Below are 25,277 nucleotides of genomic sequence, written 5' to 3'. Positions count from 1 at the left end.
AGATGCCACAGAAATAAAACCAGCAGTACAATGGCAAATACTGTTCTTGAGACGTCGCAAAGATATCCTCAATGCGGTCGAACTAAAACAAATAATTATTTTCTGCCGTTACTTATTTATAACTGGTCAAATCACCGTAATATTTAGAAAGTCTACACGTTAATAACTGTAAGGGCATCTTTATGCTTGAGGGACAATATTTTAGGTTAATTTAACAATCTTTGGTGTACATCCCGGATGGATGAGTGGGCACGGGCGGGTATGCGTACACCAAACACATGACAAAAATTATTATAGTAAATCCAATTTTGTTTTTCTGAATCATTTTATACACTCTAAATATGGGATATACAGTAACTGAGCCGCCGCCAAAAATGAGACACAGTATATTCATTTGCGTGGAATGCGCTTGACTTGGCCTATCTGTCCAAATACACAACATAGGATAATGCGAGGGGTCCCATAACTACTGGTGATTGTGGTTCATTCAACCAGTTTTGGAACACATTATATAATTAGTTAATTCCTTCGTTAAAAGGCCGTATAATTGTTGTTGAATTCTAAACAGTAGGCCTATAGAACGAAGTAATAAATTGAGAAGAATAAGATGAAAATACAGTATAACAGCATTTAAGGTGGATACTCTCATAGTGCCAATCAGGTACCGTATATGCTATGACCTGTGATCTTGTCTGGTTCATTTGATTTAACTCTGACCATGTATTGGACTAGGGGTTTACATTACTGTACATTCTTCAACCGACTTGTGGTTCCATTTTCTACACGAATGACTCCAAAGTAACATTCCTAAATTGTACTGATGTCAAACACCTTTTGGAGAACTGATTCCGAACTGAACGGAATAAGCACATTGATTCGTTGAGGATAAAGTATTATTTATGTCTAACAAATTATATTTCTTATGTAGATTCCTGTTAGAAGATAAATTTCTACATTAACTACAATACCAAGAAATCACAACGGACACCCACGCCACTATCAAGTATTTGGAGATGCCGCATAAAGGTTAGAAAATTATTATTTCAGATTAGTTGAAATTATTGACTATATTGTGGCTAAACGTTTCGTTTTAGTGACAATATTTTGTAGATTAATATACTTTTTTGCTCTGTAATTCTGATAAATTGTATTTTCTGATCTTTTCTAAAGTGGTATATTTAAATGATTTGAGTAGTAAGTAAAAGCATTTCCTCCATGGAAAGTAAAATACTCTCCACTAGGTAGGTTAAAAGTTGAAAATAATTCCTGGAAATTCATGACATACCGCACCCTTTCCCAGTCATTCAAACTAAAAACAAAGATATTTGATGTGATTATGTAATTAAGTTAATGTCTCATTGTTTTCAAATACGCTTTATTTTCTCCTTTGCATTGTGTACATTAATAACAAAAGGGGTATGTGTTACGCCCATTTATTCCAGAGAATTTAACATTTCGTGAGTTCAGTAATGCACTATATGCCTACTCTGTGTTCTATACGAAAGAGTAAAGAAAGATCATCGACTATCTAACAATTCTACAGACTAGACAAGCTAGTGCTTAAAAAACAAATTCCTAAAAAACAACCTAAAACATTAATTGAATATATTGAATTGTGATGAAAATGGTGTTCATTGCCAGAAAGTTAGAATAAAAAGACTGCGTTACAATCTGGGAGAAATGGATATAGAATGTTTTTGAAATTGTTTTTATTCAAGTTATTTCGATAAATTGAAAAATCAAATGAATTAATGGTTTTCACCTGTTTAAAAATAGACATCAACGATACCAATTCATACGGAAATACTAAAGTCTAACTATTTCTTCTTCCATTTAACCTCGGTGAAACATAGGATTAACCTTTAGACATGTCACATCCTAAATAATTTCTATAATTTTAACGAACAAAATTGAATCCATATGAATAAAACCACAGTGACTGATACTCAAGAAAAAACAACATCATTGATTGTACTTTAAAGATACTGTTATGGTTATAGTTAGTCAGTTAATCTTTTTAAGTAGAATTCCTTGAAAATGATAATAACGGAACATCAAGCCGTGCCCAACATAATGGTATTTATAACTCTTGAATGTTTCCTCTAAAAGCAAAATACATTGTAAAAACAAAGAGATCTGGCAGTTGAATTAATAACAATGAATCTTGCAAGCTAAAATGACAATTAATTATTTAATTTCAAGCTAAAATGGTGGTACGCGAACATTAAGAATCTATAATAATGTCAATATAGGCAAGTTCGGTCAGCAATAAAGAGCTGATTTCTTTATACCGGATTTGTTTCCAAATTTGACCGATATATAACTTCCTCTATTGGCCAATTTGTTAAGAGAAATAGCATTAGAAAAAGTGCAAGGTGTATACACTAAGAACTGAAATACAAAGGGTAACATGTTCTTTTAACCGCTATTGAATCGGTTTGTGTTAAGTCGGTAAATTGGAAAGGGTTAATTTGCATATTATGCAGTACAGTATCCGGATATACCATCTCACTTCGGTTCATGGGAAAACTAGAATATTTTGATACCGTCTAACAAAAACGTATAATGGTATTAACGCCAATGTTCTATATAAGGGAGTGATTTTCATCCATATTAATGCTAGTGCCTAAAAAAGATTAGGTTGAAATTCATCTATGTGATAAAACCTATTTCTGGTACTCTGGTCACTTTGTCAAATTTTCGAATATAAATGTCAAAAGTACAACAATATTAATTGTTATTAAAAAAACATAATCGCAATTACTAATTACTGTAGTTAGTGCGAACCGAATTGGTTTCTAAAAATATGCATAATTTTAGAGGGCGGGGTCATGTTTAGGTCAGGTAGAAAGTTGTATTGTAAAAACACAATCGATAGGGGGCGTCCCATTATTCTATCCAATCATACAGTACTGTACCAGGAATTGCTAGAGTAAGCCTAGAAAGATAGACCATTACTTTGTTAAAATGATATAATAACGGCTTGGCTTCGAATATAAGAAGCAATTCATTATGAGAGTTTTAATTACTAAATGTTAGGCCTATACTTCTAATAAGATTTACAATTCTTTATTTCTATGAGTTTAACATGTGAAAAGCAAGCATAATCCGTAATGACAAATACATAGTTTTGTATTGGTATTAAAAGAACTTTAAAAAATGTATTTTTATATGACCCCTACATGGCACAACACTGCAACTGGAAAACGGAGAATAATTGGTATATGTAATTGCATAGTGGTGATGATGCTTCGTTTGACAGTCTCAGATTATACAACTTCCGGATCATCAATATTATATTAAAAAGTAATGAATGCACAATATACTGTGTATATATTTATATATCTGTATGTATTTGTATTAACTAGAAGAATAAACAAATCCGATGAAAGCATCAAGGTAAATTAACCTCCTGCTACAGAGTTTATTTAGTAAATTATGGATGAAACAGTGCGTAAGAAATGTGATTGTTGTGTGTTCTGCGCCTTGGGTGATTTCACACGACAATTCTACCTATTTACCATATCTTCCCTAAGTTAAAATATAAGAAAAACTAAAAAAATGAGAGAGACGGCATCCGATCTGGGACTACACAGAGCATTTATTATAGGTTTAGCACTTCACACATCGGGATGCCTCCTATTTCAAATCCAAATTTTTGTGTGCGAATGTATTTTCCAATGCCTACAAAAGTGATACGATATACAGTGGGCTGTATAATTAACTAGGTATCTCTGATTTTTGTAAAATACTTCAGGTGTGATAGGCCTATGGCAGTTGGAGATAATTCGTCTCCAATCGGGTGTAGGCCTACTGTCTTAAGCAATATTGTACGTTGCGAAGTTGTTCTTCTAAAATCTATGAATTAAAACAACGCTTTTTACTAAATGAATCTAAAATCTCATTGCTAGTTCATATTATCAATATATTTGACAGTTTGATGTCTTTTCATTTTACAGTTCCTTGTCTGCTTTTCCCCATTAGCCTGTGACACTATTAGATTACGTCTGTGCTGCAGTCGTTGCAGCGAGGTCTCCTAACAGTAAATTCAATTTCTAGCCCATACTTCGCACTTTAAATTTGTATCCCCAAGGAACGAGAGAAAGCCGATACTAGCTAATAACTGCACAGGTTGAAAGGGAAGTAGATGACAAATCAGAGTATTATAAACCAAATCACACTAACAATCTAAACAAATTGATGAATGAATGGATAATCAAAGATTTTAGTTTCATTTTTAAGTTTATTCATCTTCTAATTATAACAAAAATTAAAATTCCAAATATCCGACTAAATAAGTAAGAATGTTATCATAGTTTAATACTACCTACGTAATACAGCATCACCCAATGGCGGTTGTGATGTTGTTGATATTATTACAATTATTACAATTATCAATTTACAAGAATACAATGAGTACACTACAAATAACAATTGACTCATAAATTGTGTATATATATCCAAATGAAATAATTTAAAGATGTTCCTATCAAAGTGCGTCAAATTAGTCCTACTTACTATAATTTATTTGTTTTCTGTCTATTTTTATATAAAAAAATCATGAAGAGCAAATGATCTCAGACTCATATTCAACGTTTGTTTCTCTTTTTTATTTTTACAAACTTTAAAAATTAATTTTAGGCCCGTCTCTTCATATTTCATGAATAGTTGAACTTCTTTGAGCTAAACTTGTTGCTGTTACCATTATTGTTATTTCAACAGTACTGTACTGTAATTTATACTTGATCATTAGTACAGGTTTCAAAAATAATTATACAGTAGTACAATGCGTGGTAGAATTAACAATTCGGATGTTAAGTCAATCAATCATTCAGTGAAATGAAAGACATTTTTAGTAGCCAATTCGCAGCAATTTGTCAAATCATTTTCCTAATACAAGTTACAATAACCATCGTGTTAGTGGCTAGTGAGCCGTAACCATCTTTTCGTTATGATTCAATGAAATACTTTCCTTTCAAATAACAATAACTTCAATTTTTCAATGGAATTTTTCAATTAATTACCATTTTATAAAATGTTACATTTAAGACAGATCTTATGTAATACTGTTATACGAACTGTATTTAATCCTATAAAGGGTACCAATGACTTTAAATAACTTAGTACAGTAAATTGAATCAGAATATAAAAAGGGAAAGAATAAGTAGACATGGTCTAAATTCATCACAAAGGATCCAAATTATGTGGTCATCAAATTCAGTTATGTTGCAATAAAAAAGTTGTTTTATCATGACGTAACGAAAGGAATCATTTTGATGAATCGCAAACGATTGGATAATATTGATAAATGAAAATGTTGTTTTTTGATGATCCATATTTGAATAAAATCGTAAGATTGTATGATCACTTGTAATTTGTCAAATGGCGTCACGTAACCTACTGTACAGTAGATGGTACAAAACTACGTTTAAAACTTAGTAACAGACAGAAGTGTATTTATGAAATAAAAGAAATTCGTTCATCCGAGATTAACATTATTTAACAGTTTTAGTAAATTCTCTTTCTAAATGTTTTGTTGAGTAGTGCAAGGTATACAAAATTATTACTGAATTTACAATTTGAGTTTCCATAAATAAATAATCTTGCGGGGAAGTTTATTGATTTGTAAGATTTCAATTAAACTCCAATTAAGGATAAAAGAACGTACGATATAGTATTGGAAAAGGAACCAATTACACAATTTCAAACTTTTGCATTCCATTTTTCGAAGAAACATAATTTCAAAATTGTATATGTATAGATTGACCTCAGCAAAGCAATAAACTAAAATATTGTATAGTTATTTATTATTATTTATACAATAAAATTTATTCAGGATTGCACAGGTAAAAAATATACCCTTTTTACCTTATGATCCTGTCAGAGATACAAAAATTGAAATACTATAAGTTTTAGTTATATTATACAATTTCCAAACTTTCAACAAAAATTGAAATGAAGCGAAAAGTTTCTGGAGATTAGAAAGTGGATTTATCAAATTTACTAAAGTCATCAAACAAAATTAACATGATCTTTATTAGAGTAATGACTGAAATGATTCAATTCTAACCGGATGGTTGGTTTAAGTCATGGTGAATCTTGGGTTTAGCGAAGGGTTATAAAATTAAAAGGTATCAGTTACCTGTTAGGTTCAATTGCGCATTTAATAAAGCAGATATAACATGCACACGACCTTTCTTACACCAAAATGAAAGTTTACAAAAAGATATATGTAACTTTAGATGTATCACTAAGAAACATTTCATCATAATCAGAAGTTATGGTGACGGCCTATTTTAGAACTATCATAATTAGACAGTATTTTTCTCTAATGTCATAGCTCACAGGATGCCGTGTTCACTCTTTCGAAAAATCGGTGTTTTCGCATTTTTGAAGAAAAATTATAGATTTCGTGACCAGTCGTTTCACAGCCGGTGGGCTGGTACAATGGAGAACAATAGGGCCGACGCCAACGGTGGGTTTTTCTTTCAGCCTCCCCTTTCTTCTTACTTAGCAAGCTGCTTCCACAGTCTGCATTAAATCAACTAAATCTCTACGAAACCGTAACAAAATAACTAAAGAAACAAAACAATTATGAAAAGAATTTTCGGTCCAATTATGATATTCACGGTTGGTTGTTAGATATATGAGGTAGAGAGCCTTTGGTATGCAAATGAGCTGCGCTAATCGAGTGTGCGTTGAATATTGTATTATTATAAAACCAAATGTAATTCGACTTTGGTCCAGAGAGCTGCATTTCGCGCTAGACTGCTAGTGTCTCGTCAAAAAGTGTGAAATTAACGATAGCAAACCTATCCAAGCAGGCTAACAAGTTTAAGTTAAAATTAAGAGAAATGTCGATGGATATAGTACACGAGCAGGAGAATGCTCACATCGAGCTGCGAACGGTTGGCTTAGCCCCTAGCGAGGATGAGCAACAACAGGCTCAACAACAATTGCAACACCATGATCAACAACAGAATAATCAAGCAATTGGACACGAAGAAAACAGCGAACAGAATGGTAACAAGAAAAAGGGCAATAGGACCAGGGGTAAGCATTTATAACATGCTAAATCAACCATGACTTTAAGAAATCTTTTTATCATCCGTAAATAAATAGAAATCATCAGTGCATATCTGTAATTATTTAAATACTGTAAATTAATTTAACGAATTTTAATTAATCACACTAATAATATTATATATTTACCTTTTATAAATGTAGTTTAACACTAGTATTATTATAATATATTCACGAGAACATATTTTATAAACGGTTTTGAGCCGGCGCATTAGCGTACAGTCATAAATGGATAGAGTACCACCGATATCAATATGTCGTTCAACGTATAGGTTTCATCTCCACACAAAGACTATGGCGTAGCTTCGCTTTCATTTCAATGATAAAAAATGCTTTGAAAACAATACAATAATGCTAATATTTCTCCATAATTATAATTGCAAAATCAAGATTATTCCCGAGCTATATGGAAGCCTATATTTGTAAACATAATATATTGCTATCAAAAATGTAAACATATTAATAATTGTTATTCTGACCTTAATTATTTTATGATTTGTGCAGAATCTTATATTAATTTTACACGAATATGATGATAATCGTGGAATGAATTAAAAAAATAATTATGTCATACTAAAAATGTCATCTTCAATTCGTTTGGAATCTATATTCACAAGTTAGAATAGTAAATTAATGATAATTTAATATAGAATAGTAAATTAATGATAAATTAATATAGATAAATTAATATAATATACCATATATTGAATAAGTCTAACAATGTTATAAAGTGTTCTATTGTCAATTACCTTCTAGTTTTAAAAAGCATTCATAGTTAGTGAAACCAATGAAATATAACTCTATTTTTCGTTTCCATTTTCCCTATAAGTATAAATTACAATATTTAGAAACTATAAAAATGTCAAACCGTGAAATTGTAATTATTTATGTTTATTGAATAAATAAATTGGTGATATATCGAATTTAACAACATAATATTAGTAATTATATAATATTAATAATTATTTGAAAGTTATGTTTCTTTTATGTGGAGGAATTGCTCATTTGAGAAATGATTAGCATTAGTGTGTTATTTTAGTTTTCACTCAAAATCTGTCTAATAATACAACAGTCTTATTTAAATTATTTAATATTGTGAAGGAAATTATGAATGAACTTAATATAAACTGCTAATGCAAGATTTTTTCAAGTTAATGCCTTGGGTACGGCTTTGTTTACTGAGTTAATACTGCTTTAGTGCATTTCCAATAATCATTATATTCATATATGCTGACATTACTTATCATAATAATTGAATACAGTAAAAGCGCTATAGAAAATATGGAATCTATGTTATTACACGAGGAAGATTAAGTTCCTTATTTGGTTATAGTAGCGTCCTTATTGGTAGGCCTATACTATAAGAAATATTACCATATATAACTAAACTCATGTTGTTGTATCTATCTACCTTAAAGATTATGTAACACTAAAACTGACTTTTTTTTTTCATTATTAAACTATCTATCTATAAATATTGATCATAGCAGTACCATAATTTTAGTGAAGTATACAATATAAGATTTTAAAATTTCGTTTGATTATAAAATGTGTGGGAATAAATTATTGTCAAAATGTTTCACAAATAGAGTTTAGGCCAAATATAAACAAATTAATGAACAAAAAATGTCTTAATACTGATTCCACGAAAAAAACAATTATTTTTAACTATTCTAAAACAAATTATAAATTATTATAAATACACGTTATTATAAATACATATTTATTACATCATTATGTAATACTTAACGCTGTTACGGCAACTTAAGTGTGTGTATTCTAAATATTCGGTTGAGCGCGCCTTTATCAAATTCAAGATGTAACCCGACACGGTATCTTTCATGCCTAGGTTAGTCCAGCGGCTAACCGAATTTTGCGCGTACTTGCTAATCTGTCAAAAGTGTTAGATATATTGCTAAACGATTACAAATTTGGAAATTTAACAGTTGATGTTTGAACTAACAATACCAGCGTGAACATTATTCAACTAGTGTTAAGTCAATTCGTTTCATTTGACTTAAATCAACTTACGCTACTGTGCTTAATAATCAACGAATTCTAGTCAAATAGAATTAATTCAACCATGGCCGTAAATATAATTTAAATGTATCCATTTAATACACACTTTAACAAAGTATTTGATTAAATTTTTGCATTACAGATTATTCCCATAATATTTAAAATAAATTTTTATATTTAACTTACGTTAAGCAGTTGTAGTTTAAAGATAGGTCTTATTATTAATTATTTATGAATTAAGCTTAACGAAATAACAAACAAAAAAACATTTTTTGTTCCTTTATTCATATTTCTCCATGTAGCCTATTGTATTGTAATTTTAGTATCGTTATTTCGTTGCTATATTACTGTAATTTGTAATAACGAATTAAATTACAAATTCAATAAGAACATTTGTTTTACTTGGCGTCACCAATACAGTTTAAATAAAATAACACGTATTTATCATGGTTGAAAGTTACGGTAAGGTATCGCATGTACAAAGCTGAAATATAGTGAACAATATTTACAATACACAAATCAGAATCAAAATAATAATAAGCGGTATATTATTACAACAAAGTAAGATTTTTTCGGAACAACAGAGCTTGCAGCAATTTTAAATCGGGACATTTTTAAAATTACAAAACAAGTAAACAAATTCTACAAAGATGTTGGTAGTAAAGCGTCTCCGTGAGAAAGTAGTAAGTAGTCTTTGTATGCGTTACTATACTAGAATTCCTGTTAATTTTCAGAGGTAATCAGGCGATGGCGAGAAGCCCGAGGGAGCATCTACCTCCACTCCCCAAGGTTCTTTCAGCTACCTTTTCCATTCTTTAACTATTTCCACAGAGATGAAATTGACACATACGCCTAAACAAAGTTGATTAGCAGTCTGTATAATTGTATTTGCAATAACTTTTAATATTTCATAACGAAAATATTAATAATGGTTATTATTCGGCTTATATTACACCTGATAACTATGTCAAGAATATATATTTCACATTGTTTCATCAAGGATTTTCCAGAACATAACTTTTAAAAAATCAGTTTATCTTTCTCTAAAAAAATATTATTTCTCTTTATCCTAGTACTATCTAATATTCCATAAAGAAACATTATTACTTATAATTACCATTGCCATAGGTTTATTTCACAAAGTTTCATCAAGGATTTTCCAAAACATTTCTTCACTCTTTTTATTTATAGGAGCCTACTATATCCGTGTTATTTTAATCATATTTATATTTCTTACTGTTTGCAATAGCATTTCATAAAGAAAACATTATTAATAAATCGGCTTATATTGCATTACAGTACCGTAATATGTACTAGGTCTATTCCACAATATTTCATCAAAGATTTTCCAAAACCTAACGTTTGAAACGAATTATTCTTTTTCAAAATAATATTTCTTTCCTCTCTTTTTACTCGTTATTGTTAAACTTTTATCAATATATCTATGGAAACTGGCAAATGTTATCAAAATGTATTAGCTTAATTTATTGATGACTTACTTATGTGTATTAAGTAACATAATTTATCGACGATTATATAGACACAAAATCTATTATAACCACTATTATTTAAATTTGGTTCAAACGTCTACCAGATTTGTTGATTGAACACCGCAAAGATGCTCAACTTTGGCTGACACCAGATGTAACTGCTCGAAATTGTAAATTGTTGTCATTCCATTGGTGACGGCAAAACTCTCGAGTTTCACCTCTTACCGCCCGAAATAACATACGCTAGTCATGGAATGACTTTGCCAATAAACATTTATTACAGCTTCTCGTAATAAACGTGTTTACAAAGAAATTTACAGGACGACAAAAAAAAAAGCAATATGGAGAAGACAATGAATGTCTTTTCCATCTCTGGTCAACGTATTTGAGCATCCTTTGGTATGTTCCAATACTACGACAATTCGGATTATATTTTTCCAAATGTCACACTCTAAATGTTACTAAATGTATTGGTTGAGTTATAGTTATTTATAGAGGAAAATGTTACGCGTGCTAGCATTTCTTCTTTTGACAAACACGAGTAAATTAATCCATTTTGGCATCTTAAAAGGTGAAAGGGCAAGACTCAAAATATTAAAAGAAACACTAAACTGTCTGTTACACTTAGGTGGAATGCTGTGTTTTAACTTTACGGACCAACACAGCGTTTGACAAACGTGTACATCTCAACTTGGCGACACTGGTCTTCGGTATTTCTTAACGTATAAATAAAACGAAATTTATCTTTGCACCATAAACTTACTTTTATACAGTAATACATTTTAAAATACAAGTTGAGGTTAACATTGTATTCAAAATGGTATATTATTATCTATCGGAAATATTGTATTCAGTGTTTCGTTTTATGCCATCTATTTCCATAAGACTAAAAGGTATTATCTATATGTGTATGCCACAGAAAGGAATTAATCATACTGTAATATGCAATCGCTGTACTTGACCTTAAGAATATCTTTATGAGATCAATATTTTGTGTTTTTCGTATGTTTCACGGTATGTTGAGCGAGGCATAAACCAGCGTATGAAATGCTCTTCCTACGTTACCTATCCAATTTCAACTTAACTTATGATCGCTAGATCTACTCTTGTCTAGCTAGACCAGTTCTTTCCATGGTTTCCACTTCAACGACCGGGGAAGCCCTATCAAATAAATGCACAATCAATGGACTTAAACTGTTTCTACACTCTTTAATTATATTTTATAATATGTATACAAACATAACAATAATTTTTCTAGTTGCAAAATTATTAAAAATTAATAATAACGATTTTTAAAAATTATATTTGTATTTTGTTTATTATTAGGTCTATGTTTTCAGAAAAAAACACCAAAATAATTTGATAGCGGTTTAAAAATGTAATGTGTATTGTATAATAATTAATATTCACATGCGTTGTACTTACATTTGGAACGTGGTACATGGTTGTGTTCATAGAAAATTTAAAATTATCATATTTGAAATTATTGTTTTATCTCTAGGTCACAGCGGTGTTAACCAACTAGGCGGTGTATTCGTCAATGGCAGGCCTTTACCTGACTCTACCCGTCAGAAGATTGTCGAGTTGGCTCACAGTGGTGCAAGACCCTGCGACATTTCTAGAATTTTACAAGTTTCCAATGGATGTGTTAGCAAAATTCTAGGCCGATATTATGAAACCGGCTCGATACGACCAAGAGCGATCGGCGGCAGCAAGCCACGAGTTGCTACCATGGGTGTTGTCAATAAAATAGCCATCTATAAAAGAGAATGCCCCTCCATTTTTGCGTGGGAAATCAGAGACAGGCTTCTGAACGAAAATGTATGCTCGCAAGATACCATTCCAAGTGTAAGTATTTTTATATTAATGTTTTCTGTCTTTGTAGCGTACCTGTATGTAAATGAAAATATATTATACAATGGGTTAAAGAAATTCGTTAATATTATAAAATTACAAATAAATATATTACATGTATCATAAATTACTTCTGGTGTTGGGTAATGAATGTATTTACAACATTATATAAACTATTTGATTCAGCTATTTCTAAAATCTAAAATTATAAGTAATAAAAAATGACCGATAGGTGCTATAAATAAATTAATTTATAGGTCTAAAAAATAACTGCAATATTCTTATTGTAATAAATGTAATTAACAAGACAAAATAAAATATTATTTTATTAAGCTATTACATAAATTCGTTTTATAAAGTGGCTGAAATATCATCGAAAAATTCGATAATATTTAAGATGCACCAGAAATTAAGATCAAGCTTTATCACATGACTCAGGTTCAAGGTCAAACATAACCATATGTGTTAACTGCAAAGATGAATACATAATTAGATGGTATCATCGGCTTTTATGATTGGCGTGTGATCGTGGCGTCATCCAGGCTGCATCTTGCCCTTGTGAAAAGTATTGAGCGCGTAAGAAAATTATTGCAGCCTAAAAGAATGTGCCGGTAGAGACCAGTCGTTAGGTTGTGGATTCAACAAAATATTGAACAAATATATGATGATAACAACAGGGTCATTAAAGCAATCTTTACATCGCAATTTTTATGTTTGTTAAGAATATACGGTAGCTCTAAATCTATCTCTTACCGACAGACTTTGCCGTTACGTTGTTATGGTTATATCCAACAAAATATTGAACAAAAATACATAATTAAAGCAATAATTGCATTGTAATGTTTGCTCAGAATATATTAACGTCTGGTAGAAGAGACGTTTAATAAATCTCCCTCTGAGAGTTTAATATTCTTGATGATTCATCCCTAATTGTAAATTGTAATTATTTATTTTAACAATATATCTGGTAGGCCTATATATTAAATTACATTTTGAAATTAAACACAGCGTTACAGAATTACTCCAGTAAATTGTTTTATAAACCTATTCATGTTTCCACATTCATTCGCCAGTTATGTACAATCCATTCTTAATTAATTCTCACAAACAGTCGAAACAAAATGTAGGATTACGAATACGAATTACGTCTGACTCGGGTTTCAGTTTGCCGATGCCTCGTACAAGATGGTTACGAAATTTGAAACTATTCTCTGGTGCTAAAAGATATTTTAGGTCTACTTTGTACAAGAATAGCAAGGCAATACGAGCAGCCTTGCCGACTACACAAAGCTTATTCTAAAATAATGACAAAGTAGAAGCTTATGAAAATATTAGTGAGAATTAGTATTATGTAGAAAGGAAAACAACTGAAAAGCTGCTCTGACGAATATTTGAAAGCCCTTTGTCGGTGGCTTTGTCCGTTTTGAGGTGTACCGTTGGGAAAATATCAAAACCTGGTATGTTTATGTAACACACAACTCCTTATATACGCCCAACAGATCAGCTAATTAGAGAAACACAACAGAAAAGCAAACACTATTAAAAGATTCAAAATTGCACCCCTTAAGTTGTTTATTTCGTTAAAAGCAACAAAGCAAATTCCTTGCTAGTTGTGTAAGCTCTACAATAATCCCTTATTCTCTATTATTCCAAAATTAGATATCGAATTTTGAATTAAAAGCCTAACAGTTAAAATAATTACCGTATGTAACGGTTAAATTATTTTCTTGTACATTTAAACGCATACAAAGTGTTAAAATCTAATTTTCGTTTGATTTGGCCTAATGTATTTCTGTATTTAAATTTGTAAAAATAAAATAGGTAAATTTAAAAATAAATTCTACTTGTTTGTAAACTAGACAATTAAAATAAATAATTCGTTAAAATCATTCACGATTTTGCATAAAGAAAAAGACAGAATCGTTCATTTTAAGTTACGTTACAGGCCTACAGTGTATTACAGAGAAAACAATCATTTTATAGTATGATCTATGAGTTTTTTTTCTGTTGCAGTATTTTATTCATAGCTTATATAACAATAATACTGTGGGTCTGTAGAAAATTTACAGGATTGGAAATGAAGGAAAACCATACTTCATTCATAAATATTATAGCGTATTTCGTTACTTCAAATGCGACATTCAAAACTGCCCATTCGCCACGCCGCATTAAACGTTGTTTCAGGACCATTAACTCGCACCATGATACTAAATACGATTGTTGGTATTAGATGGTGTTTACATGAAACACACTACTCAAACATTATTTGTTTTAGCTATCAAGTTGTATTAATCATCACTATACTACATTTCAACATTAAATCTTGTAATTATATTAATGTAACGCTTTGTATTTCAGGTATCTTCAATAAATCGTGTACTTCGCAATTTAGCAGCCGAAAAGAATCACATGGGCCATGACCCTATGTTTGATAAACTGCGCATGATCAACGGACAATGGCCGCGCGCCACTGCTAACCCATGGTACACGCCCCATCAAGGAATGCCAGGTCAAATGGGTCAAATGAACCCGGAAGCGGTTTTCCCAAAGAAAGAAAGTAAGTTTTAATGTTTAAATATATTTTATTAAAGAATGTTCGTTTAGTAATTCGTTTATATTAATATTTATCGCGGTATTAATTACACATTTTTAAAAGAACGGCAACCTGATTGATCTGTATTCGTTAAAATTACTTTTTCTTCATGTTACTATAGCTCATATTTTTAATATTATTATATTTGAATAGAATACAAATTAATGCATTAACCATAAAACAAAATTCCCTTCCATTGCACAGTGTAGACTTTCCAAATCGGCAAATGATACATTAATTTAAACACATTCACATAGAACATATTGCTTATTCTTCCTATGACTGCATAATAACATAGGCCTACTATGATACGAACACTGCAATTAAAACTCTTTTTTTTACATTAAGTCGTCAACATCGCGCCAAGGGAAATACACGGAATATGAATAATTTACAGATATGTTGTCACTAGAATTAAATAGCAAATTATTTCTCTCACGACAACGGCACTTTATATTGATTAGATGATAGGCTCATAAGCGGAGAGTTATTCTTAGGGAGAAATAGTCCATTTTCCCCTGGGGAAAACTACCTAAATTTGAAAATCAAGGACGACTTATATTGCTTTATCTATATTACTTAAAGGTTGATAAAGAGAATAATTTTGATGTATGGAACGTACGCACGCCATACTGAACTCGCAGGAAGTTGGTCTGTTCATAAGAATTTCTTAAAATAACATTTCTGGCGCCAATTTCCAGCCTCTTCATAGATTTTTCTGCTAGGTGTAAAAATAATTCAAGATTAATTCATACCTGTTATTACATTGATGACGTAATTTATACGCATTTCATTTTATTGTTGCTAAGTTGATACTATAACGTCTTGAATTGGGCTTAATAGGCCTATAGAGTAAGTAACGGTAGTTTAACAACGTTACCTTACAACACTAGCGCATTAAGCAAAAACGAATTTAATAATTGTATTAACTTAATATTCATATAACAAATAATATTCGATTATTAACTGGGGTTATTTCGTTCGGAACATACATGCCAGCATGTTGAATGTGTAGGCTGGTTTTATATCGAATTTAATAAATCAAAAGCAATATTCATTTTTATAATGTTATAATACTGAAGTAACAGCTTATGTCTACTTCATGCGGGCTACCTAATAGTACGACCCGGTACTTCTTTATTTATTTTTTCTTAATACTGGCTATATATTTAAAAAAAATGAAAACGCGGTGTTAATTAAAAACACATTTTCTAAAATCCGATGTTGCAGCTGTGGGTATAGCAAACAAAAAATGATTAGGTCTAATGTAAATTTAAATAAACTTGGAAAATGAATCCTTTAGGCCTACATATCAGTTAAGTTATTTACTGTAATCAAAATAAAACTGCAATTGTCGCACGGTACTGTGGCGTTGAATTATCACCAATAAATAAAGGTTCATTTAATCGAATCATACATACTACTACAATTATAAACTGTGTTAATTACTATAAATATTATTTTAAAACAGATAATCTTCTTTTGAATAATAAATTGTGCATTCAAATGAAATCATGTATACAAATACAATGATCCACTACTAATGGGCGTGGATATTTCGTTTGATATAAATACAATAATTATAACGAAATAAAAAAAAAGATAAAGATAAGATAGACGTAAATGAAATAGTTTCGACGAGTTGTACAGTTAATTGTTCTTCTTCGTCTGTGTCTGTTTTAATTAAATATTGATAATAAAGTATATAAAAACAATTGAACACAATAATTATTTATTCATTTCGAATGGATAACGGTTTGGTCGAATGGTTCCCTTATGTATTTGTGTTTTCATCCAAAATGGACGGCGATCTATATCTTTGTAATATCAAAATTGAAAACTGTCGCTGGTAATCAGCCAGCCTGCGATGACTGCATTGTTCAATCTACTTTGTCTTTGTAGAAACAACACTATCGTTGCATCGAATTTATCGATTTCTTTCCGCTACTTGCCCAGCGTCGAAAACGAGAGCTGTGTGCTAGTGCGCTAGCTTCATTCGGCGTGAAATGCACTGTGATTCTTGTCTGATGTACCATGGCAAATCGCCTTCGCCACCCTATCGATAACAGCGTGAAAATGAGCTTAATTTAACGTCTAATATGTTGATTATTGGCAAACGATAGGTGATATATTAAGTTGACTTTTAACCATGACATAACCAAACGAATTATTAACCCATCTAAACACAACGGCCTATCTATTTGTGGTTACGCGCGTGCCGTTTTGGACACTTCAAATTACGTATACATCCTCCATAGGAGGAGGATCCTATAAACCAGACCTTACATTATTGCGAACTGAAATTAACGAATTCTAAATGTGCCGATTTACATCTAACTCCGCTTATAGCATAAAAGGATAGAAAAATCCATAATTCACAATATGCGTCATTATAACATAACACAATAAGCCAGGTTCAAGCCTCCATACAGGTGTGGGTTACCATGGTTTAAAAAAATATGTATTACCGTATGCTAACACAAAGCCGACACCTAAGTCATGCTAAAACGTTACTGTATAGAATTATTGTTTTTATGATAACACAAAACACCTTATGCGTCCATGTAGCCTAAAATAAGCACAATTATGGCAACGATTTCGCGTGCAAAACGAAAGTTTAAGAGTTAGCAAATACAAAATATTTATTTATTATTTTAACGAGTGTAAATCGATCCGAGAAATGATACACGACGGCCAACTAATAATGTTTTTGTGCAATATCCTCTCTTATTATATCCTGACGTCTCCAATTTGTGCATTTTGTTTACACACAAATCACTGGAGTTTTTTCTATTCATTAAACACCCCTGGGGCAGGAAATCGAGATTAACAAATTGTCATTCAACAGACACAAAAAGAAAAACCACAAACAATAATACTTGCCGGGGGTTTGTATTATGCAATGGATAAAAATGAGCCCAATTAATAACTCTAGTATGCATTCAATAGTAGTCGTGACAAAGGGCGGGCTTTGCGGTGGTTTATTCTTAGGCCTCTTGACTGTCAACAACAGTATCGGAAATAACAATTACCCTTAGGACGAGATTACCAACGGCTTACGGTTTATCGTGAAGGTTAAGTTTAGGGGGGCTAACGTTTGAAAACAGCGTCATTTACGAACCTTTGTATGACCCAAGTATTTGCATACCATCAAATAATAATAACACGCTGGTCAGATCGTCTGCACTTTTTACTAGTATTTGTACTATTTGTAGTCTACAAAGGAAATCCGTCTAGTCTGTACAGCAATTAAGGCTAAAGAGGAGGTTTACTCTATTAAGAAATCGTATTGTTCCAAGTTCAAACCACAATACATAGACTGACCCTGATTGTTAAACCACAATTAAAATAATTTATCTACTTTTCACAATCATCCTGGACATTTTTAATTATGCCAATTTGCGGATAATAATTATTTATGGCTATTTATATGGGAGTCACAATTGAACAGTATGTAGATTGTCGGTTTATAAAACCGTACTGATGTAATTTGAAACAGCGCCACCCCTTTTAAAACTTTAAAACCGGGCAGAGGACTAAATGCCTATTTACACAGACGGGCGGATACGATAATTTAGAATCTATGTTATTTCTTATGACCATTAAAAAAAAACGCGGAGCGGACGGGTGGTAGATCGGAGCCCACTCTCAGGATATACATATTCTACTGGGACAGGCTACGCGTTTTTTCCAAATTGGCCTCAATAGTAATACTATTTTTTTAGAAATGTAATCAAATGCAAATAAATGATATGGTAGTCTTCTGTATAGCTTATGTGTTAAACATAAGGTAAACCGAGTTTTTTAAATACTACCGTAGGATTTAGATCTCTACAGTAACATAACCCTTTGAAGTGTACACCTACTGTAAACGTACACCTAAGTCATTGTAGCGTTCGAAGAACTTAAAAAGCATCGGACTGTATAGATATATAAATACGCTATTTACATGTATAATGTTCGGTCATTAGTCGCTGTCACACGATTTAGTCAATTGTTTCAAAAGATACTATCAAAATTGTCAAATGATTTCTAAATGAGTAGTCAAACAAGTCAAGATCACTGAGAGAGAATAATTCTGTAAGGAGGAGACTTCGTCGATAAGCTTGTTACCACAATATTCACGTATCTGTTGAGGTAAAATGTAGCGGAATGAATCGGCAGAAACCTGACACTGTAAACGCAATCAAACGAAATTGGTCAGAAATAAACGCATAGAATGTAACTAATTGGCCTTAGGAGAGTTAGAGAAAATACATCATAAAATTCGCTTCATTGAGTGCTCGTTTAGAATTGGTCAACCATTAACTATCACAATCTTTGGTTTATATCATACCCTACTTTTCAGCCCTAGTCTAAATTTCTTCGACGCGCGCGCACGGACACGATATTTCGTGACGGTATGAATGATAATTGTACTGTACATTTAATGATTTAGTTCTTTTGGTGTAACAACAAGTACAACATCAAAGTAATTTTAAAAGAAAAGCACTTCAATAATGATTCGATAAGGTATATGCCGTGCATCGATCCTTAAGTATTTTGGAACCATGTTATTAAGATAACATGCGTTTACAGGAGCGATAGACCTTTGAAAGCGGCGCCTTTGCGTTTATTCTTTGTTAAGAAATGATTGACTAAATTATGGGGTTGTATCGAAAGGCAAGAAGGCGTAAAGATGTTATTGATTCGCTACGATCCGCCTCAAATTAGTACTATCGAAGAACAATAAAATGCATCTGCCAATCTTTAATTAATTACACGAGCGGCTGATGCATCGTACGGGTGTTTTCTATGAACTCCATCGGCGTCGTGTCGAGGGGTCAGCGAGTACAAAAGACAATTCTGATGATACAGTGGTAGGCCTACAGTACCATCTATACCGATACCACTACCATTCTGATTTTAACGTAATCTTTTCAAACGTTTGCGATAGACATGGTTTTTGAAAGTGTGCTTGACGAAAATTAGTGCTTTAACGCATTTGATTCAATTTATATTTTAACTGTTATCATTATTATCCTTGAACGACATGCCCTTTTCTATTTTCATAAGTTCCAATCGTAATTATCGAATGTTGGTGCAGTGAAGCGGCATTTACCACTTGCTGGTGCTAACGATAGGTGTACGTGAGCTAACAAGTTTTACCACCCGTTTGAAGGGGGTTTTTACCGCGGAGTTTCAGATGCTTAACACTTGCGTATTGATGCCGCGCACGAAAATACAACCAATCAGGTGTCTAAGACGATCCGCGGTCGACCAAACGAAAACAAATCGTGTGACATTGTGTATGGATTTAGTCGCTGATTAAGATAAGCATTTTGGAGCTTTACGTCTCATTTGAGTTCCACAAAACTCTATTCAAACAACGCCAAGTTCTTTACTGTTCTATCACCTGGGAAAGCGAGACTTCATTTCCGTTTTGTGCATCAGTAACTAAACCAAATGAATATCTTTTCGTTGAGTTATTGGTTACAATGATGAAGAGAAAGGTTATGGCTATGTTTTCATAAACCTTGTTATTGTCACTGATGGCGCACTTTTTTTTCCAAATTAAAAGAAAAATGAAAGAAAATATTTTCATATCGCAGCGTCTTTGGTTTATTTAAAACATGTACTATTTTAATAGAATCTATTAAAACGTCCTAAAAGTACTAAAAGAAAAAAAAGAAATACCAAATTAATCTATAATTTAGAGAGTGTGTTTTGTTATGCAAATGTTGCTCTATATTATGGGGTATCCAAAATGACCAGGTCGGGGTAAAGGGGGAATATCTTTACTAATATTGTAATTTAAAGTAATATAAAGTGTTTATTCTTTATTTATTTACTATCCTGGAAATAAATCTATCCAAATAGACAGATCTCCACGGGAAAGTGAAATTCATTTCGTCATACTTTTGATACAAAACATCAACCAGTGTCACGCATACATTGATAAACAATAAAGAGACTATTCCATTATTATTTTTAAAAAAACCAGAACAATTCAATCTCATTAATTTTAAAATACCACACAAAATAATAGCCTATATTATTTAATATCACAAATCCGGTATATTGGGTTGTAGGCTAATCTTTAACACTACCGTAAAATACCAACTTTACTTAAATAAATAATCAAACAGTTATAAATAAATCGCCGAGACCAAATCAATTTAAGACTGTCTACTGATTAAATGAGAAGGCACACATGTGCAGCCGTTGTTCCATAATAAAAACGTTCATTTGTATCGAAAACGATAAACTAAGTTCACCATGGTACTCTTTGTAGGTGAAGTAAGAAAGGGCGACGACGAATCAGAAGAAACTCAAGCTCGATTGAGATTAAAACGAAAACTACAAAGGAACAGAACATCATTCACACAACAACAGATTGAAGAGTTAGAAAAGGGTGAGTATTTTCAAGATTTTTCCACAAAAACTTGTTTTGAAACTCGGTTTTCTAGGCTCGTCATATAACCTGGTTCTATTACTCCTACTTCCTATCTTATAACATTATTTAAAAAAGAGTTCTGTAGCCCCACTTATTTCACTTTCTTCTCCTTTGAGGAAGGGTGAGTTGGGTTATTATCAATGTTGTTGCCAGGGTAATAGAAAGTTTATACCCGGAGCAACCCTTTAAGGTACCGTAATGCAAATCGGATAAACCGTTCTCTAATTGAATAATAGCACCGCAATACACTTATGTCTCAATATAGATCATACAGCTTATGTGAAATATATATATGCACGTAGCGTGCACCATGTTTAAACTAACTGATAAACGAAAATTTGTTATTTTATTTGAATGCAAATATAAATTGCAATTGTATGGCCTTTACATGTATTACTGTTTAAATCCAATGTACTCTATTTCGATAGTGGGTAGTTTCTAATGTGTATGCATAAAACTACACAAGCTAATACTATGGTAGCTAGCTACCTGTACAAATACAGAATCGACTACAATTACTATCAATTGTATTTACAGTATAAAGCAAATTAACTAAACTAAAAGACAACAGCAGTATTGATTCAACGTAAAGCTGATCTTGATTACCGATGTCAATTCTATCTAAAACTACAGGTGTATATATCAGCGATAACAATCACACGACACAATGCGTTACGCAATTGACCGCTTTGATCACAACCCGTGCTTGATCATCTATGACAATTAAAAGGGCCTCAAAAATTATATTTTCACGTCGTCTGAACAGGTTTTATGTAGCGTTACAGGCATCATTGAGTTATATTAACTCAATGGAGGTATTGCAGATTCACATGACTTGTCGCATCTTTCATCTACCGCGCATACAGTAAATAGGTAGACGCTGATTTATCGAATTTGTCACGCAGGTTTAAATTAAAGTTAAAATTTTGTTCCTTTTCATCATCTTAGAATTTGAACGAACTCATTACCCAGACGTCTTTGCAAGAGAAAGATTGGCACAGAAGATCGATTTGCCAGAGGCTCGAATTCAGGTTCGTAAATACAGTAATCGACGTTATAATACAGTATGATCTATTATACAGATATTGACTGCTTAGAGGTTAAATATAAGATTTGACATCCCCGAGGGAATGATATTATGTTCGAGGGAATATATATTTCCCGAAGCGCCAGCTGAGGGAAATATATATTCCCCGAGAACATAATATCATTCCCAAGGGGATGTCAAATCTTATATTTAACCGATATAAAAGGCAATATCTGTTATATTATATAGCCAAGAACAAGTCTGCTGGTGAAGCTAGGCTAGGCCTCCTATTCTATAGTATTTGTATTGTATGTAAACAAGCCTCCTGCCTAGCTAGACACCTTACCTTGCGAAGAATAATATACAGATAATTACTAATTAATGATTCCTTGGCAATAAAATATTCACTTAGGCCTAGGTCGTTTAAATTAACAGAAGAATTTCCATCAATAAGCCTATTAATAATAATATTATAATCAGGTAGGCCGAATAAACAATTCATCGTCTTCTCTTCGAGAAGCCGAATCACCGGATGTTCAGCGCGTACTAGTTACTAGGTTACTACCGTGAGTATTGACCAATCACAAACGGTGTTTCATCACATTTAGGGAGGACTAATAACAAATGAGGGCGCTATGTATGCATAGTTTAAATAGTTTAGATGAATAATTTCTTGAAGCAACTTCCGTGGCGCAACGGCGGAAGCGTTGTCTTGCGATGGAGTGACAATTCCCACCCGAGTTCAAATCCAGTAGATGACTTTTGTTTATTTATCGGCGAACGCGAGTGTTGCCACACGAAAATTACACAGTCAATATCATCGAACTCGAGAATGTATAGGATTAATGACAGGGGACACGATAATTACGCGAAAATTACTCAGTCAATATCATCGTTCTCGAGGATATATACGATTTACGATCCTCGAAGCGACAGTCATGTGACGCAGTTTCAACCAATCACGTTCACGTATTTACATAGGCTATGTAATATATAATTATATCTATCAGTGTTTGAATTTGTACAGTATTTATGAATAATTATTGTCATTTTTTAGGTGTGGTTTTCAAACCGTAGAGCTAAATGGAGGCGAGAAGAAAAATTAAGAAACCAACGTCGACAACACGGGGGAGGTCCCGTTAGTGATGGTCCTTCACAGTCACCGATTAGCCAACTCCAGTTATCAGGCTACAGCAACATGAACACGCACGTCTACCAACCAATCCCGCAACCAACCAGTCACGCCACCCACCCGATGGCACCTAGGTCTGTGGACACGACTTACAGCTCTTTACCAACCATGCCAAGCTTCTCGATGGCACCACCTAATCTGCCGATGCAAACACAGCGGGACAATGTCACTTCATACGCCAGAATGCTTCCTCCTGCACACACGTATGAGACGCTTTACCCATCTTCAACTCAGCCTATGAGCAACCACGGTCATATGCAAGGACATCACATGAATTCCCACGTCGGTCATGCCATGAATAACAATGGTACGTATTTACGTATTCCTTTAGAAATTACTGATACAAGTACAGAACCCTTACTACAACCAGATCCGATTAATGTCCACACAACATGTCACCTGAATATGGGTTTGCCCTGAATAAGGGTGTCTCAAGGGGGAGTTCAACTGTAACTAAATTGTTATATAAATTAAAGACAAACAGGTTCCTAATTTGAAATCTGATTTTTTCTTTTAGGGCTGATCTCACCCGGTGTATCAGTACCGGTGCAGGTTCCAGGAAGCAACGTTGTAGGAGATCCTCACCTGGGGCATCATACAACACAGAGTTACTGGCCGCGGATTCAGTAATGACACTTATAATATACACACCACCAACTTTGTCGATGAAGACGTCAATTGTCGGGTGTTGTTGAAACTCAGGTTCTCTGCGTTGTCGCAACCAACTTTGGCGATGAAGACGTCAATTGTCATATGTTGCTGAAGTTGAGCGTTTATGCCAGTTTAAATTAACTGCATCATTCCATTGAAGTAATACTATTTATACAACTCATCAATACTGCCAATGGCGTGATATAAAATGAACATCGCACAAATGTGCATCGCAACTCATTTGAAAGCGTTGAAGCTAATTTTCAGCGGCTAAAAGTGCATTATAGTTAGGTTGGGCTGGTATTCCGTTTTGAACTTTATTAGTACAGGGTGAAATGCGAATGAATATCGTAACTTAAAGTATAATGCTTTTATACCATTTTTTGTTTTCGCTTTATTATAAACAGGGTAAATACTATTACTGGTTGCAATATAATTTCAACTAAATTACGTAGGTCATGTCTTATGACGCAACACGCATTTGTTGGGGCTTAATACGTACTACCGTCAAATCACATGAAGGGGCGGGGGGGGGGGGGGGAGTTGTGTCTGGTTAAATAAACAGTTTAATAAATAAACAACGACTGGAAGAAATTTACACTCATATTGAGTTGAATTTGAATGGATTAAATTATTAACGATCGATGACCTCTAAACTTATATAATTCTTTTCTTTATATTAATAACCAAAAAACGGGTGTTACAAAACTAGATTGCGGGGAATAGTATTTTATTTGACTAATATTATTATTAGTGATTACCGTTAGGTTTAATAAATAAATTGTACAATATAAACAAGATAAATGTAAATGATTGTAAATAGTTTCGCTCTTGCCAGCTAAATGTGCTATCCTTTGTGAGAAGGAACATATTTTTAAGAATTGAATATTTCGTAACTCATTTTTAGGAACTTTTAATTTTGATGATTTCAT

General features: G+C 32.6%; 1 protein-coding gene across 2 annotated transcripts in view; it reads left to right on the top strand.

Moving 5' to 3' along the window:
• LOC144847365 (paired box protein Pax-6-like) overlaps positions 1–24,880 on the top strand; it is a 29,355-nt gene extending 4,475 nt beyond the window's left edge. Inside the window, exons 2-8 of one of the 2 annotated variants that reach the window (XM_078703664.1) lie at positions 929–1,026; positions 12,094–12,440; positions 14,805–15,003; positions 21,314–21,433; positions 22,424–22,506; positions 23,560–24,001; positions 24,212–24,880. In XM_078703664.1, coding sequence (XP_078559790.1) covers positions 1,014–1,026; positions 12,094–12,440; positions 14,805–15,003; positions 21,314–21,433; positions 22,424–22,506; positions 23,560–24,001; positions 24,212–24,324 — 1,317 coding nt within the window. In that variant the 5' untranslated portion in view covers positions 929–1,013 and the 3' untranslated portion in view covers positions 24,325–24,880. Of the gene's footprint in view, positions 1–928; positions 1,027–6,757; positions 7,054–12,093; positions 12,441–14,804; positions 15,004–21,313; positions 21,434–22,423; positions 22,507–23,559; positions 24,002–24,211 lie in introns of those variants that run through there. The other variant, XM_078703663.1, reaches the window with a different exon arrangement.
• The last annotated feature ends 397 nt before the right edge of the window (positions 24,881–25,277 follow it).

This window comes from Antedon bifida, chromosome 7, assembly GCF_963402885.1.
Source record: "Antedon bifida chromosome 7, ecAntBifi1.1, whole genome shotgun sequence".
Classification (NCBI taxonomy): Eukaryota; Metazoa; Echinodermata; class Crinoidea; order Comatulida; family Antedonidae; genus Antedon; species Antedon bifida.
Note: the sequence above shows the minus strand (reverse complement) of the source record. Positions and strands in the feature narration are given on the sequence as shown.